Here is an 18,586-nt window from a genome sequence, read left to right as displayed (position 1 = left end):
AAAGTCCAGACTTTAACCAAATTGAGAATCTGTGGTTAGGTTTGAAGATCAGTGTTCAGAAGTGAAAACCATTCAACATGAAGGAGCTGGAGCAGTTTTGCCTTGAGGAATGGGCAAAACTCAGAGTGGCAAGATGTGCCATATTTGAGTTTAAACCGGACCAAAGTGCGGGAGTCACCAGGAGGCCAACGATTACTAGTAAGCTGCTTTTTAAAGGTTTGTACTGACAGGATTCTGACCAGACCCCTGACTTCTCAACATCGGGACATACGACAACAACCCAGGGAACAACAGAAACATCAGGGTATAACAGAGTACAGGGAGAACCAATAAACGGGAGGGACAGAATAATCACGGGGAACATGGAACAGGTGTGGGTCAGGCTACTGGGAAACAGAGGGAGAGAAATCAATTGTCAAGACACGTAACTAAAAGGTAAACAGAGAACCAGACCAGGAATAAATGAACCAAAACACAAACTCAAACTAAAACAAAGACAGAACCTTACAAGATGTGGCAAGTTCATAGAGACTTATCCAAAGGGACGTGCAGCTGTAATTGCTGCTAAAGGTGCCTATACAAGGTACTGACATTGGGCTTCTGTCCCACATGCAGAAAAACTCTCAGGAGGATTGGAATCAGTTAACCGGGATCTCTGAAAGAGACACTGGTGGGAAGGGCAATCCAGAGAACGAAGAAGGGGAGAAGAAAGGAGCTTACCAGATGATGTATGATGGTCTGCCGGGGGGAAGGTGAGTGGTCGATGGGGTTGTTAATAGCGGGGAGTCCGGTAAATGGATGTTTGTTCCATAGCGTTGATGAAATCCAGAGGGTAATGAAGACTGTAGTGGTGCTGGGCGAACTGGTAGTGCAGAAGACGAGGTTGAAGATGGATTGGTTGGTCAGCAGAACGGAAGCCAGTTGTGGGAGCGTGATCTAGGTAACAATGGGAGGTCCTTGTAATGATGGAGGTAAGTTCACAGGAAAAACTGCACGTAGGAATTGGAACTGGGTAATACCTTCAGAAGAGGAGAGACACAAGGATTACTGTTGGTTCTTCAGGTGAGAAATCAGGTGGTTCTGGTAAGATGCTCAGGTTGGTTCACAAAAACCTCAGAATAATGCTAAGGGAAATGCTCTGAAAAAATGCTCAGAAGATGGCTTGACATTACCGGTGAGGGTTAACACTCAGGCGAAGAGTGACTGGCTTCCTGCTCCTTTATGCTGCCAGTGGAATGAGGCTGATTGCACCTGATGAGCTGCACCTGCAAGGAGGTGCAGCAGGAGGTGACACGCCCAGCCCGGTTAGAGGCATATTCTGTAAATTAAATAATGTAACCTTTCAAACAATCAATTTTAATTCCAGGTTGTGAGGCAAACATAAAATATGCCAAGGGGGTGAATACTTTTTGCAGACACTCTAAGTTTGTACTTACTAATTAGGTGACTTCTGAAAGCAAATTGATTTAATTAGGGGTATCACAGTAAAGGGGGTTGAATATAAAATGCACAGCAAATGTGAGACAAAATGTGAAAAAGTTTGACGAGGTATAAACTTTTGCAAGTCACTGTAAATGAACTTTGTTTTTATGATATACAATATCTGTTCAAAACACTGTCTAGTTTGTGCAAAAGCTTCTAAAATGAATCAAGCTTTTTCACACATTAATAGTTTTTTGCAGGAATAATCTCACAGTGCGCCTGTTTAATGATGGCTAGAGAGCTTAGAGAACCAGACTTTGACTATACAAACGTAATTTCATCTAGAAGTCAGAGTAGACAACAGTGATGACAACACATCAATAACTGCTGAACAGATGAGACAAAACAGACAACTTCAGGTTTCAGTATCTTAAGTTGAACCACAGAAACAGAGATGTGGTTCTTTATGTTTATCAGTGTTTATAATCAATTCCTAACGACATGGACAAAAAATGAAGGATTTTAAATTTAAATTACTTGTTTCTAGCTTTAGAAGGTGTAAATTATTTTAAAACTATTTCAAAGAGCCACACTCATTTTGCAGGAGTCTTGAGTCTGAAGACTGTTAAATAGACATTAGAGTCGTAGACCTAAATTCAGCTTTCAAGGGGGTTTTATTTTGACGCTGAGGAGGATTTCCTCTGTGTAACGGCGCTGAAGAGGGGAAAGAGCACTGGGATTTCACAATAACGGATCTGACGGACAGCACACTGGTGCGGCCACATGAACTCTGCTTTAATGATCCTGCCTCTGCTGGAAGACAGTCAGTTTCTTCTCAGGCTTCACAAACAAATGATACCCAGTGTTCTGGGGTTGGTGTCAGTGATGGTCTGAGGACTTGTTAATGGAGGAACCACTTTTAAAGATGCGTATTTCGCTCCTGCTGTTGTGCTTTCTCTGCGTCCTGCAGGTTGGCTGCATTTTCGACGGAGTCTGTCCCAGAAAAGGTGAATATTCAGTAAATAATCAATATGTTTTCCAAAATTTTAAATACAGTATGAAGTTGTTTTCTAAAGAATATGTTGAGGTGTTTTGATTTCAAAAAACTGCTTTGTAACAGCCTGGTATAAATGCACTTTTAGTAGCATTTACATTTTTTTTGTCTTTTGAATTTAGGTTTTGTCTTTTATAATTGTTATTTTTAAATTAATCTTAACTGCATAAAAATGAATCTTTAACCTGTTGTGTTCACCATCATGAAATCAGGCCAATGAGATTATTGAAATAAAATGTTTAGGCATTTTTGTCTTTAGAAATCCTTTGAACTTAAAGCTTATTTTGGAGAAGAAAAAGACAGCTACAGATCATTTGAATTTTACGGTTTAGTGAGCAAGTGTACGTAGTGGCTCCAGAAAGGAAAGTTAAATGTTTTTTTAATACAGGGGCAAACTTTTTCTGACAACTTGTGCTTTACATGCACAACATTGATTGCAATATACAACCAAACATGACAATTCTCTCATTGTTTACGTATATATATGTATATATATATATATATATATATATATATATATATATATATATATATATATATACATATATATATATATATATATATATATATATATATATATATATATATATATACATATAATTTGAGATTTGTCATTTCATCTAAATCAGTATCAGTAAGGTTAGAGGAACTATTCATGTAAATAAGTGTGATGATACATAGATGATAAAGATCAGGATGAAAGAGCAACTGTGTAGGCGAGAGGCAGATTAAAAGAGGAAATTTTAAAGGAGTTGGTAATTTTTTTTATGCAACGCTGCATCCTATCTGTGCTGCGCTTACTGATCTGGGACCAACACTCATGCCTCAAGAACATTTAAAGATACAGTTTTCATGCACAAAATCGCACTGATTGAACATGCACAGGCAAATTCCAGCACCTTCCAGCCTGGTTCGTACCTGTGCCACAAATGCTTGGTTTATTTGTGTGTTTGTGTGTGCAGAACCCCCCCGTGGTGTGTTGGTTGTATCTCCAGGATGCAGGCTGGAACTGACCTGCAGGGGTCATGTGAAGGTGAATGGAGTGAAAGTTACCTTAACTAGAAACATCCCAAGTACAAACAAGAGAAGATCTCCATCAGATAGAACTCCCACCACACAGCAAGTTAGAAGAGACAGGGCCTTTTCAAATAAAAGTGGTGGAACTTCTCCAGTAAGTGAGAGATATCACGCTCCCACCACGGTCGCTGGAGTCAGCACCGTCCCAGGAGGAAACCAAAGCGTTGGATATTCAGATACAGAACACACCACCTCTCCACAAGTGGTCCAACCAACCTCTCAGAGCATAACCACGACAGGGGGAGAGTCAGACTGGGAGGATAAAGAAAAAACACTCGAGGTTCAATACAAAGATGAGGTGTGGGAGGAAGGCAGCAGGGTAACAAAAGGGATTAAAATGAGGCCTCAGTGGAAGTGGAACAAACAGCCGGTGCAGAGTGCAGACAGAGACTGGGGAGACATTGCATTTCTAGGTGATGGGAGCAGTCTATCTCTGAGGTCAGTAAGACTGACGGATGCTGGCAAATACACATGTCATTACAGGGGAGAAGAAAAGCTTGCTGTTAAAGTGATTGTTGCAGGTGAGTTACAGCACATTGCTTATAGATTTGCAACTGGAATTGAACTAACTAAGACTCGTTTGATCAAAATCAGCAGTAACTGATAGGCTAAGTTTTAATGTGTCCAGAATTTTTATCATTTTAATAAAAAAAAGCTGATCGGTCCTATTTATCTATTGAAAAATCAATCAGAGGGATGAATTCTTCCTTATCCGGGAGCTATCTTACTCAATATTTTAATTAAGGAAAAACAAGATTTTATTTAAATCAAAGTAATTATACATAATTATTATGTATAGGATTTTGAAAGGATTATGTTTGTCACTAATCATTTTAATGTCTACTCTATAATTATTAATTAAGTAAATCAACCAAAGTAAACATAAAACTATTAATCATGAAACTAAACTATGTACTTAAAAATAAATGTCACTTTAGAACATTCAGAACACTAATAAACAAGGTAAATAAACATTTAACTTTTTCTTGTCATTCTCTGGAGGTTATAGAAAGTTGAGTTAAACCGTTATTTTGAAGTTGAAAGATTGCCAGAGGAAAAGCAGGAATAAACTCAAAGGGAGCCGTAGTTTCACCGTCCGCAACCTCCACAATAGAACTGATAAGAGTCCAAATTATTTGAGGTTAAAGGAACTTCAAACTAAAAATTGAGAAAAGTCCAAAATGCTTCACAAAATGCTTCAAAACCGTCACAACCAATTGAATCAGGTTGATCAAGCCTGGGTCCAATTAGCTGTGCAGAACATCCTGACGGATATGTGTTTTTCTTGTCTGAATGAGTCAGAGCTCCACTGCACTCCCAACAGCTTCTGGGAGAGAGTCACCAAACCTGTCAAATAATCATTGATGGAATTTGGGAAGCATGTGGCAGCATCACATCACACAGCCAATAAGAAACATGGAATATCTTTTATTGTAACTGCATGCCATAAAGTCAGTCTGTGGATTAGATGCTTCAGCTAAGTGTGTACCTAAGACAATCTCTTACATGTATGGGTCACAAGCACATGGATATTTAACCTGTTAACCCACCAGTCAGACATAGTTACAGTTACAATAGTGGTTCCACATGCAAAACATTCTTTTATGTGTTACGTTTACATAGCTACCAAAAGTTTGCATGTATACCTTATAACTGTGGAGCTGTACGTGATTTATTTAAGTTATGTATTTTCTGGTGGAAATTGTTCTGAAACCCCTCCGGGCTTAAAGTCTTATGACACTGTCAGCATGAGATAAGTTGACTAGCTGTAAAAATTCAACAAAGGGCATTTTCAAGATAAAGGAAGTAAGCAACAAAAAGTGTATAAAAGGTCAGATGTAAGGAGTTTTTTATGCACTGTTGAATATATTTTAAAGATTTTAACACCTTCCTAATAACAGTGGTTCCTCCATTAGAAATTCGTCAACTCCTAATTATTAAAAATACCACATACCTCAAAATACTGGGCGAGGAGGAGGAGTGGCAAGTAGCAAGTGATAGCCTAAGTATAGCATTTAATGCTATCTTAGACTCAATTGGCTTTGCTCAAAACATTAACAAACCTACCCACCTTTGTCTTCATTCTCTGGACCTTGTGCTGACATATGGCATTGAGTGTAAAAAGTAACAATATTTTCTCATAATTTTTTAATAGCCTTTGAGTTGAATTTAACTGAGTACTCCACACCTGAAAGAAAATTTCATTATAGTAGATCATTATCAGACAATGCTGTAACAACATTTAAAGAATCTGTTCCACTTTTAATTTCGTCATTATCACAGAAAAACACAGTGGAGGGCAATAATTTTGTTTCTTCTCCTTCACAAAATGATTCTCTTGTTGATAGTGTTACTTCATCATTGTGTGGTGCATTAGACAATGCAGCCCCCTTGAAAAAGAAGGTAATTATTTATAGGAGGCTGACTCCCTGGTTTAATTCAGAGCTGCATACTTTAAAGCACAATGTTACAAAATTGGAGAGAAAATGGCACTCTATACACCTAGAGGATTCCTACTTAATCTGGAAAAATAGCCTACTGTTGTATAAGAAGACACTTCACCAAGTTAGAACAGCTTATTTCTCATCATTAATAGAAGAGAACAAGAATAATCCTAGGTTTGTCTGTAGTACAGTTGCTAAACTTACACAGAGTCATAGCTCTGTTGAGCCATCCATTCTCTTAGCTCTCAGCAGTCATGACTTTATGGGATTCTTCCAAAATAAAATTGATGACATACTCCCGAAGACGATTACTTCATCCTCAGCAAGTGAGACAACTTTGGAAGTAACTGTGGAACCTGATCTGTGTTTGGACTGCTTTGATCCTGTGGAGCTTCCTGAGTTATCAGAAATATTAGCTTCATCTAAACCGTCAACTTGTATGTTAGACCCAATCCCAACCAAATTATTTAAGGAAGTGTTCCCTCTGATTACCAGCCCCATTTTAGATATGATTAATCTATCCTTAGTAAATGGATATGTACCACAAGCTTTTAAGGTCGCTGTAATTAAACCTTTAATTAAGAAACCTTCGCATGACCGAGATGACTTGAAAAATTACAGACCTATATCCAATCTTCTGGTCTTATCTAAACTTCTAGAGAAAATAGTTGCTAATCAAATGTGTGAGCAATTACACAGTAATGACCTGTTTGAAAAGTTTCAGTCAGGCTTCAGAGCTCATCATAGCACTGAAACAGCTCTGCTGAAAGTCACTAATGATATTCTTATGGCCTCAGATAATGGACTTGAGTCTGTACTTGTCCTGTTAGATCTCAGTGCTGCATTTGATACAGTCAATCACAATATTCTCTTAGAAAGGCTGGAATATCAGGGGAACCGCACTAGGCTGGTTTAAATCTTATTTGTCTGACAGATTCCAGTTTGTTCATGTAAATGATAAATCATCTTCAAACTCCAGGGTTAATTGTGGAGTACCACAGGGTTCAGTGCTTGGGCCAATTCTCTTCACTATATATATACAGGGGTTGGACAATGAAACTGAAACACCTGGTTTTAGACCACAATAATTTATTAGTATGGTGTAGGGCCTCCTTTTGCGGCCAATACACCATCAATTCGTCTTGGGAATGACATATACAAGTCCTGCACAGTGGTCAGAGGGATTTTAAGCCATTCTTTTTGCAGGATAGTGGCCAGGTCACTACGTGATACCGGTGGAGGAAAACGTTTCCTGACTCGCTCCTCCAAAACACCCCAAAGTGGCTCAATAATATTTAGATCTGGTGACTGTGCAGGCCATGGGAGATGTTCAACTTCACTTTCATGTTCATCAAACCAATCTTTCACCAGTCTTGCTGTGTGTATTGGTGCATTGTCATCCTGCACACCTTCACACTCTGCTCTTACTGGTGCAACGTGCAATCAATGAAGACTGGCTACCAGGCTGGTCCAATTTAGCCATGAAACCTCCCACACTAAAATGACAAGTGTTTCAGTTTCATTGTCCAACCCCTGTATGTTTCCCATAGGTAAAATTATCAGGCAGCATAGAATAAATTTTCACTGTTACGCTGATGATACTCAGCTTTACTTATCCATAAATCCTGATGAGCCCAACCAGTCAGAAAGACTACAAGCATGTCTTGAAGACATAAAAACTTGGATGACTTTAAAATTTCTGCTTCTAAATTCAGACAAGACAGAAGTTGTCGTCTTTGGACCGGAGTCTTTAAAAAAGAAACTGCTTAGTCAATCACTTAACCTGGATGGCATTAAATTGACCTCCGGTAATAAAGTAAAAAATCTTGGTGTTATTTTTGACCAGGTCATGTCATTTAAATCCCATATTAAACAAGTTTCTAGGATTTCCTTCTTTTATCTCCGGAACATTGCCAAAATTGGAAATATCCTATCCAGAAGTGACGCTGAAACACTAGTCCATGCATTTGTTACTTCAAGGCTGGACTATTGTAATTCTTTACTATCAGGATGTCCAATCAGCTGATTCAAAATGCTGCAGCAAGAGTTCGGATGAAAATTAAAAATATTTCTCCTATTTCTCCTGTATTTCTCCTATTTTAGCTTCCCTTCATTGGCTCCCAGTTAAATCCAGAATAGAATTTAAAATTCTCCTCCTCACATATAAAGCCCTTAATGATCTAGCTCCATCATACATCAGAGATCTGATTGTTCCATACGTTCCTAACAGGGCACTTCATTCTCAGACTGCAGGTGTACTGGTGGTTCCTAGAGTCTCCAGAAGTAGAATGGGAGGCATATCCTTTAGTTCTCAGGCTCCTCTCCTGTGGAACCAGCTCCCAGTTTCAGTCCGTGAGGCAGACACCCTGTCTACTTTTAAGGCTAGGCTTAAAACTTTCCCTTTTGATAAGGCTTATAGTTAGAGTGGCTTAGGTTATCCTGAGCTATCTCTGTTGTTATGCTGCTACAGGCTTAGGCTGCTGGAGGACACAATGACCACTTTCACTCTCTTCGCTACATTCTCATACTACTTTCCAATTTTGCATTATTTGCTGTTATTTCAGCTTTTAACTTTATGCTCTCTCTCTTTTCTTTCTTTCTTTCTTCTTTTTTTTCTTAGAAGCTACACCTTTCTTGACTCTGTGTCTACCTGTGACACCTTTTACTGTGACTAACTGTATGTGCTCTCTCTAATACTCTAAACTAGAACCAGATAAACCAGAGTGTATCTGTGCTTTCTTTGTAGATGAAACGACTAAAGGAGCTAAATCCATTAACATTTACTTTTCCTTCCCATAGAAAGTACTCCTGGATCAGTGCTTCTGTGTTCTTTTTGTGTCTCTGCTGTCTAAAACCCCCAGTCAGTCGTGGCAGATGGCCGCTCACACTGAGCCTGGTTCTGCTGGAGGTTTCTTCCTGTTAAAAGGGAGTTTTTCCTCTCCACTGTCGCTACATGCATGCTCAGTATGAGGGATTGCTGCAAAGTCAATGCCAGTGACTCTCCACTGTTGCTACATGCTCATCCAGGAAGAGTGACTGCTACAAGTCTCTGACTTAATGCAATCGGCTGGGTTTCCTTAGATAGAAAAACTTTTTATCCAATTTGAATAAATAACTGAATGTGACTGCACTGTTCAGAATCAGAAAAGCTTTATTGCCAAGTACGTTTTTGGACATACAAGGAATTTGTTTTGGCATAGTCGGTGCAATACAGTACTCAAATTAAACAGTATAAATATAACTACAATATTAATATTAATATATGTGCAAAGTTTTAAGTGAGTGAGAGTAAATGTAGAGCAGTATATAGAGCAGTATAAGATGTGTTCAATGGTTAGGATTAATTGGAATGTATGTACCTGACTTTGTGAAGTGCCTCGAGACGACATGTGTTGTGAATTGGCGCTATATAAATAAAACTGAATTGAAAACTGAATTGAATTGTATACTATGAGTGACCAGTCTATGACCTTGGAGAAGTGCTCCTGGGCTTGGCAGGGGTGCCTTTCTCCCCCTCTGTGGCTCCTGCAGACAAACTCTGACAACACTTCTGTGCCCACTTACATACAAACACATAGAGACAGACATGTGCACACAACATGTATACACTCATAGTCAAGGCTTGTTCGTCAGATTAAAAGTACCTTTTGACAATGAAAAACTTTAAGCAGGTATTAAACTTGTTATTAAGAACACATTTCTGTATTAGGATGTTGTTTCTTAGTCTGATGTAATATTCTCATGCTGTAAGCAGAAAATAATCATAACAAACAGAAAGAAAGGCTTGAAAACACCAGTCTATGTTTGATTAATCTAGATAATGTGTTTCACGTTTGCTTAAATAAATTAATTTGTCAATAATATTCTAATTTATTGAAAATGACTGTACATTGAAGCAGGTGCAATCATGCAATTACGTGCATATGGAGCATGCAGCATCTAGGATTAATATATTACATTTACTACTGGTTCTGAATAAGCCCATTGCCACGCCAAAAACCTCACTCCTCTGCATGCCTTATTGAATATTTTCTGGTATCTTAGATCCCCCCGAGACTCCAAGTATCTTTTGCTACACGAAGTCACCCTGGAGTAAAATCCGCTGTGAATGGAGGCCTCAGAACCCAGTAATCACGCATCCTGACTGCTACCTCTTTCTGAGCAAAACGTAAGAATTCATAATATACACTAAGTTCCAAAAACTTATTTTGAATAGAAAATGTTTAACATCTTCCAACAAAGGCTGCTGCAACAAATGAAACCCAGAAATTACAATTTGACCCACTGTCAAAGATTATTGATAGAGGATTTGAATATATTTTTTAAATAAGTTTAAATAAGGAGAGACCCATCAGCCTACATAGGCATACAAGTCTTCAGTTCAAGAGTAGCAGTTCTCATTGGCACATTGCAAATAAGCTTTAGATTTTTTTTTCACAATACATAATATCTTATTGAAGCTTTTAAAGATATAAATTTGGCAATACAGAGACTTAAGGCAGTTCAGAGTCAGACTGACTGATTGCTTTGTGCTCTCAGACATCTCTGCAGGAACAGTGTGATTTCCTAATTAATGAAGCTATAAGCTTGACACTCTCCATATTTCCTCTTTTATTCACGTCTTAACCAAAACAGAAAAAACAGACTGGATCCTCTTGATAAAGTCTAACTGTTTTACTCAAAAAATAAAGACGATATAAACGTAACTTATCCACAAACAATAAAGAGTAAAGAAAATAATATGAATTAGGTCAAAAAACTGTGTGGCTTCGCTCCAACTATCTGACTCACAACTGAATAGCCACACCCCAAAACTCCTTAACTGTCTAATAAGCAATTACATATGCAAATTTACTAGAGGGCCTTAGTATAATGTCTAATATTACAATTCCTTATGCCTGATGGTTCTTAACCAGTAAATAGTAATGTTATTCTAATAAACTTGAATTATTGTCAGCATTATAAACTTCCTCTATCCTAAATAAAGGTCTAAATAAACTAAAGCCAGATGTAGGCTTCTACAAACAGTCTAAAACTGAAAGTACATCTATAAAGAGAGATGGGTAGAGTAGCCAAAAATTGTACTGAAGTAAGAGTAGCACTACTTCAGTATATTTTAACCCAAGTAGAAGTAAAAATAATCATCCAAAACTTTACTCAATAGTTAATACATATTAGGTAAAAAGGCTACTTTAGTACTAGGTACTTCACTAGTACTATTTAATCTGATTTGTGAGAATTTGTGAAAATGATGTAATAATACAGACAAAATCTCAAATTATGTGCAGAATAATACAATTAAAACGTAGAAAAATAAATCACATTATTGCAAATAAAGGAAACAAAAATCTCCATATCTCAGTTTTCCACAACATAAGACCGTAAAAACCAATACATACACTAGGTAATGTACACATGTCAGAACGATGCAACGTGCTTCCAGGGACAATGTCTACTGTTTGACCTTGACCTCCAAATGGCTTAGCAGATAGAAAATAACATTAGAACTATCAAGCTTGTGTACGAACAAGAACAACAAGAGGTATAAGTTAGTTAACTCATGCATAATTAGCTGTGTTTTGGTCACTTACTCTGCACTTATGAACTTTCTTTGTGCAAAACCTATTTGTCTGTAAGTTTATCATTTATATTTTCCATCTATCTGAAAACCGTGGGTTTCTTTTTTTTTTCCAGTCACCGCTCTCTCAGAAAAATAGAGAATTTTAAACAAATCCAATGCTCGTACATGTCTCAGCGTTCTCTCTGTTGGTGTGCTCTTGAGCAACACGAGGATGAGCAGAGGTCTGTCCATGTAGCCTTCCTGTGTGTTACAAACTTCTTGGGCAATACCACCAGTCTCCCAATCCAGTTCACACCACTGGACATTTGTAAGTAGGCTTGTTATAACAACTGTTTCACTCAAAATAAGGCTTATGTAATCACTTTAACCCTTTCCTGCTATTCCAGTGAAGCCAGACCCCCCGTCCAACGTGTCAGCCCACCCAGTGGAGAATATAGAGGGGATGATAAAGGTGACCTGGAATTTACCAGTAACCTGGAAGAAACATGATATCTATTATGCCCTAAAGTATGAGATCGGATACAGACCTTTGACCTCTTCAAATGAACAGGTACGTCCGAGTACTGAATATTGCAGTCATGTATTCAATACTGAGGAATCAGGGCTGTTTCTGTTGATTGGTGTCTTGTTTTATGCTCTGTACGTGTCCTTACAGGTAAATGTGATCGGAAAACGGCGCTACACAATCACTGATGCTCTGCGTGGTTCTGAGTACCTGATTAAGCTCAGAACTAAAGAGGAATATGATGGTCATTGGAGTGAGTGGACTTCACCTATCTCTGCCAGGAGTTGGACAGGTAGATATAAACACACATATAACAGGTTTATGCATATCTTAAGCCTTATTATACTTGTGGATCATCAGATTCAGAGCGTTATTGGGAAAACTTGCTTTTGGAACAGTAGTTAAAACACGACCGAGACCATAAACAACAAAGAAAGTAAACACTAAGAAGTATCATGTTAAAAGAGAACATACAAATATGACCAATTAAACTTGAGTCAAATTAAATTCATATTAAGATATGTACAAACTGATTGCACCAATTTAATATTGAGTTCTGGTTACGGTGAACGTGTTTCTCTGTCTTTGATTTGTGGAAGACAGTGCTGCTACAAGGTAGCTACTTTACTGGGAACATCACCTAAGTAAATGCTTTTGCTCCATAACTAGTCCAAATAGCTTGTGCTGGAATGGATTCTGTTTCCTGCAAACACCACAATTTTTTTAAATAAGTTAGAACTGTGAATGTCCCCCTCCCTTTTACCTTATCCTGTTGTGCTTCCTGCATAAATAAGAGTACCTATCATGTACAGTATGAAATCAATATTCTTGATAGATATTTCGTGATTGTTCCCTGAACTGGTTGATCGAACAATGTAAACACAAGTTATTTAAGGAGCACATGGTTTCCAGGATTTTGAAAGAAGGTGAAATCTCTTCCATATATTGAAGTTGCAGCTTTCCTTTGAGCTGAGGTTCAATGCTGTCCAGTTGATCTCATGTTCCTGTTTCTTCACCATGAGTTGAAAATAAAATCGAAAAATAATATATGTAATGCCTTGCAAAAATATTGAAACCACTATATTTTGTAACTTTACAACCACAAACCTCAGTTTGTTTTGTTGGGTTTTTTTGTGAAAGACCAATGCAAAGCTGTGCATAAATCTGAGGCAGAAGGAAAATATCAGTTTTTTTCTGTTCAAAAATCTTAAAGTGTGGTATGAATTTGTATTTAGCACCTCTACTCTGACTTACAAAGTAATTATTTGCACTTACATAGTAAGTAAGTGCAAATAATTCTCTTCTGGAGTCACCTAACCAGTACCTATGGTCCATCTGTTTGTTATTTACCCTGAGTATAAATACAACTGTTTTTCTAATTTCCTAGAGGCTGGTTAGAGACCATTAGTGAACAAACAGCATAATGTAGCCCAAGGAACACAGTAGGAAGGTCAGGGACAAAGTTATGGAGAAGCTTAGAGCATGGTTGAAGTATGGCACAACTGCAAACCTGCAAATCAAGACGTGGCCGCCCATCTAAACTGAGAGCATTAATCAGAAAAGCAGCCAAAAGGTCTATGGTACCTCTGGAGTAGCTGCAGAAATTTACAGCTCAGGTGCAAAATCCTGTTGACTATCAGCTGTCCACTGCAGTAATCTAGCCTTTATGGAAGACTCACAAGAAGAAAACTGTTGCTAAAAGAAAACCATAAGAAATACAATTCTTAGTTTTTAGTGTGTAGAGGATACGGCAAACATTTGTCAAATGAAACCAAAACTGAACTTTTGGTCCATATCTGAAATGCTATGTATATAAAATACTATCCCCTTGGTGAAACATGGATGTGACACCATCATGCTGTGGGAATGGTTTTTCTCAGCAGGGACAGGGCAGCTGGTCAAAGTTTATTGAACTGGAGATAGAGAGCAGTTTTGGAAGAGGCATTAGAGGCTGTAAAATACTTGAGCGTAAGGTTTAGGTTCATCTCCAAAGGCAGGCTACACCTTTTTGGTTTTATTTGTAGAAAAAATGTAAAACTCCATACCATTTTTCTTGAAATTCACAACTATATCCCACTCTGTGTTGGTATATTGTATAAAAACCCAATAAAATACACAGAGGTTTGTGGTTGTAACAAAATAAAATGTGGAATACTACAAGCAGCAACAATAAACTGGAATTACTTTACTATCTGTATCTACCTAAATTAACTTTCAGAAGTTAAACTGATTCTTATTTTCCAATGTTTGTCTGTGACTCTTTAAATTAAAGTGGTTTCTGCATTTAACAACAGTTCAACTTCAACCATACTGCTTTAAATAGTCAGTCAGTCAGTCATTTTCTACCGCTTATTCCATAGTGGGTCACGGGGGAGCTGGTGCCTATCTCCAGCAGTCTATGGGCGAGAGGCAGGGTACACCCTGGACAGGTCGCCAGTCCATCGCAGGGCAACACATACAACCATGCACACACTCATTCATACACCTAAGGGAAATTTAGAGTGACCAATTAACCTAACAGGCATGTCTTTGGACTGTGGGAGGAAGCCGGAGTACCCGGTGAGAACCCACGCATGCACAGGGAGAACATGCAAACTCCATGCAGAAAGACCCCAGGCCAGGAATTGAACCCAGGACCTTCTTGCTGCAAGGCAACAGTGCTACCAACTGCACCACCGTGCAACCCAGCTTTAAATAGTTTTACATATTTTGATATAAATCTCTGAAGTCTACCATGCCATCTTTATTTATTAAGCACTTTAAAATAAACTAGGTTTCACAAAGTGCTATAAATATACAAAATAACATAAAACAAAAGAAAAACAAATAAGTTTAAAAAGACAAGAGTAAAACAGACGTTTTAATAAAAATGTTAAAATATGTCAAAATAGAGCCAACCTTTCATGATGTGCAAAATGCTTTGGCAAATAAATGCGTTTTAAGAAGGTTCTTAAATTTGAAGAGTGACGTGGCTTGTCTGACATGCAAAGCTAGATCTTTCCACATCTTTGGGGCATCTTTGACATTGAGATAGGCCTGTAAGTTTTTAATTGTATGAGAATCAACTGGAGGTTTCGTAAGTAAAGTTTGAATTACTGCCTGTTTAGGAATTTTTGGGAACAACACCAGAGGACAAGCTACTATTTATGATTGAGTGTACAACTTGTGCTATAGTGAGGAAGACATCTTTACAAAATTGAGGAGGGAGAGCATTTTATGGAGTTTCTAAGGGCTTTTAACAAGCAACCACATCTTGTAAGAAAGGAAAGAAACTACCTCAAACTTGTCAAAGGCCACAGAGCAGCTGATGGGGATAGAGGAGTCTTAAACAAAGTGGGAGATCTGAGCTTTCAAAGATTATATTTTATCGATAAAGTAAAGGAAGTAAAGTAAAGGAATTTTTCACAAGTTTCCTGAGAGGGCTCGACAAAGGCAGTCTGAGGAGCATGATGGACCAGCTCAATAGCAGAGAAGTGTTTTTTTCCTAGCATCCTTAACAGTCTTCTTATAGGAACCCCAGTTGTGTTTTAAAATTTCGTACACTGAAGTTTATCCTTCTTCCATTTACGTTCGACTCTCCTACACTTTCTTCTAGCAGCACGGGTAGTTTCGTTCAGCCAGGTTTCAGATTTGGCTTTTACTTGCCTGATCCTAAAGAGGGCCACAGAATCTAGAGCAGTTAGGCAGGTTGAATGAAATCATGAGCTGGGCCTGTTACAGTCATCATGTATAGACTCAGGAAGGCTGCAGTTCTGGTTAAAAACAGCAGAAAACTCACCACCAGTGGAAGAGTTAAAAACACGACAACATCTAGTAACAGCAGGACGATTACCTTAGGGACAAGGGAAGGAAACTTCAAATAAGACTGGCTTGTGATCTGCTCAAACTACATCAAAGAGCTCTAAGTTAAAAACCGGTAAACCGTAAGTTAAAACAATATCCAGCGTGTGCCCACATCTTTGTGTAGGCACAAACACAGACCAAACAAGATTAACAGTCAATAAGATTTAAAAAGTCCTTTGTCATTGGCTTATCAGGACAGCACAGATGAATGTTGAAATAACCTACAGTAAGAACATGATTATATTTTGGCATAATTTCAGCCAACAAATCAGAAAAATCGTTCCGGAGGTCCTTATTGTATTTGGAAGGCCTGTAAACAACTGCACAGAGCACTGTGTAAGAGTTACCCAGCTCAAACACAGTCAGTTCAAAGCTCCAGGCAATGCTAATAAAGTCAGTGGTTTACAATTACAATTAAATGATATTATAATTAAAAGTCTAGCTATAACATTTATGAAAAGATATATAGATTTCTTAAACTTATTTTTTTTAACTGCCTGTTTATGTCTCTTTTCAGCTAATGTAGCAGAGGACGGTGATCTGACAACCACAATAGTAGGAATTTTAAGTTTCAGTTGGAAAGCATAGATTTATTCACCTTTACTTGTTCTGTCTTAACATGTTCTTCATTTCTTTTTCTTTTTTTGTTCATTTATTTGTTACCGTCAGGTTGACTTGCCCTACATCGAAGACTTTGGCTCTGGTTTTCCCGATGATAACTACCTTGACGGTTAGATTGCTGGCAGTAAATTGTCTCTGTATGCATATTTGAAAGAAAAGCATAAGAAGTGGGAGGAAACACCCTGAAACTACTTTATACCCCACTGGGTTTTAACAGGAAACTATGGCATCATAATAACTGAGGCTCAACAGCTAAACAAGCCACAAGAGACATGGTTCTCATGAAATAACACCTTTTTTATACCACCCAGTCATACATGTAACCATAACAATTTCTTGTGTGTTTTCTTTTTTCTCTTTTGCTGCAGGTACAACAAATGAGATATGTACCAACTCAGAAGTTTCATGCCAACAGTATCATGTCCTATGGATCTCTGCTCTTTTTGTCGTCATGTCTGTCCTTTTGGCTGTCTACATCCTTAGGTTAAGCAATCTGAAATTGGTTTTTCATTAAAAATAGAAAAGATTTTGCATTAGAGCAAATAAATTAATATTTTTGATCAATTTTAGGACTCAGCTGATTGAGGACTCAGTTTTTGCCAACTTATTCATCTGAACCATTGTTTTTCTTTTTTATTTCAGACACAAAAGCAGGTTAATGTCCAAACTCAACAGCCTCAGTAGAATCACACAAAGTGATGACTTGTCTCCACCGCCCCCTTCCATCCCTTCAGCCCCAGAAGGAGAAGCTCTGGTGTCCGGCTCTGGCCCTCAGCTATATAAACAGCACCCACCGGGTGACACACAACAACAGGAGGAAAATAAGGAAGAACAAACTGAGATGGACCGATTAGAAGTCAGGAACTTCAACAACAAAAGTTACTTCTTCCTGCAGATGGAGCTATGAACAAACAAGAGGCCTGGTTGTTTTGCAGTTTCAGAAACTTAATGAAAAAGGTCTTAGTTGGAGGAGGAAGACTCAGGAAAAAACTTGTACATACTGTATATTAATTTCTGTATGTATGCTTAAACCTGTGGTAAAATGTTTTTATGTGTTTTTGTTTCTTTCTCTACTGTGCATCGGTGCCATTTTGAAATTGTGAAATAAACTGCAGAGGTGGGTTTATCTCGGCACATATTCTGTTTGTAAATGTCACTAAAGGTTTATCAATTTCTAGCTTTCTAAACATTTCTGCCATTGTTATGAAAGACAAATAATTTCTATTTCATAATCATGAGTAAACAAAGTTATTATAGGATGTATCCTAATTTTAATGACTTAGCTATTTTACATTTTTTATTAGCTTGCTCATAATTGAGGTACTCTGGTATATTATTGAGTTAGCTCTCTACCAATAAAGAGGTATTATCTTATATTGAGTTAGTTTTATTATATTAATATGTTAGCTACCTTATATTGAGTTAGTTACTGAATAAATAACTAGACATATACAATTTGTATTGTGATGGTGTACAGCCATTTTTACCTTTACTTAGTGGAGACTCACTTGTTGTGGCTTGGCTTTCATGCTGTGGTTTATCTAATTCTATATTACAAGTGTCCAACCTTTCTCTGCGTCATGCTTACATTCTCACACACAGCTTGCACTGTACCTCTGCATCCAGTCTTGGGTAAGGCTAAGAGAATAGACCGATAAATTATTTTTGATTTAGCTACCTCATAATTCTTGGCCTTGCTTCCTTATAATTATGACTTAGCTATCACATCAGGATTAAATAGTGTCTTATCAGTGTGACTTAGTATCACCTAATTTTAAAATACAATGTCATATCTATAAGTTAGAATCTGATAATTATGAGATAGCTAAGACATAAATATGAGAAGAATACCCCTTGATTATGATAAAGTATCTTAATTAGATAATATATAGATAGGATGTGTTTATAATACATTTAATTATAATTCAAATTATTTAGAATATACACCTATTGTTTTTCATCAGTGGAGAAATGATCGTCCATAGTTGTGCACTTTTAAATTCACATTAAACTGTATTTATATTCACCTGACCCAACTA

General features: G+C 37.6%; 1 protein-coding gene across 1 annotated transcript; it reads left to right on the top strand.

Annotated features, from left to right (window-relative positions):
* The first annotated feature begins 2,173 nt into the window (after positions 1-2,173).
* LOC124865294 (interleukin-6 receptor subunit alpha-like) lies at positions 2,174-17,673 on the top strand. The gene is made up of 10 exons (XM_047360274.1): positions 2,174-2,429; positions 3,439-4,074; positions 10,042-10,165; positions 11,692-11,885; positions 11,965-12,128; positions 12,234-12,375; positions 16,444-16,481; positions 16,596-16,656; positions 16,916-17,030; positions 17,190-17,673. Exons 1-10 carry the CDS (start codon positions 2,327-2,329, stop codon positions 17,452-17,454), a joined length of 1,842 nt encoding a protein of 613 aa, XP_047216230.1. The 5' UTR covers positions 2,174-2,326; the 3' UTR covers positions 17,455-17,673.
* Positions 17,674-18,586: the final 913 nt, after the last annotated feature.

This window comes from Girardinichthys multiradiatus, chromosome 3, assembly GCF_021462225.1.
Source record: "Girardinichthys multiradiatus isolate DD_20200921_A chromosome 3, DD_fGirMul_XY1, whole genome shotgun sequence".
In the NCBI taxonomy this organism is placed as follows: Eukaryota; Metazoa; Chordata; class Actinopteri; order Cyprinodontiformes; family Goodeidae; genus Girardinichthys; species Girardinichthys multiradiatus.
Note: the sequence above shows the minus strand (reverse complement) of the source record. Positions and strands in the feature narration are given on the sequence as shown.

Bases quoted from the DNA above. Each gene is read 5' to 3' on its own strand.
- LOC124865294 (XM_047360274.1), top strand. From the start codon at position 2,327: ATGGAGGAACCACTTTTAAAGATGCGTATTTCGCTCCTGCTGTTGTGC. The intron at 4,075-10,041 runs GTGAGTTACAGC...CTGGTATCTTAG, and splicing joins TGTTAAAGTGATTGTTGCAG to ATCCCCCCGAGACTCCAAGT. The intron at 10,166-11,691 runs GTAAGAATTCAT...TTTTTTTTCCAG, and splicing joins TACCTCTTTCTGAGCAAAAC to TCACCGCTCTCTCAGAAAAA.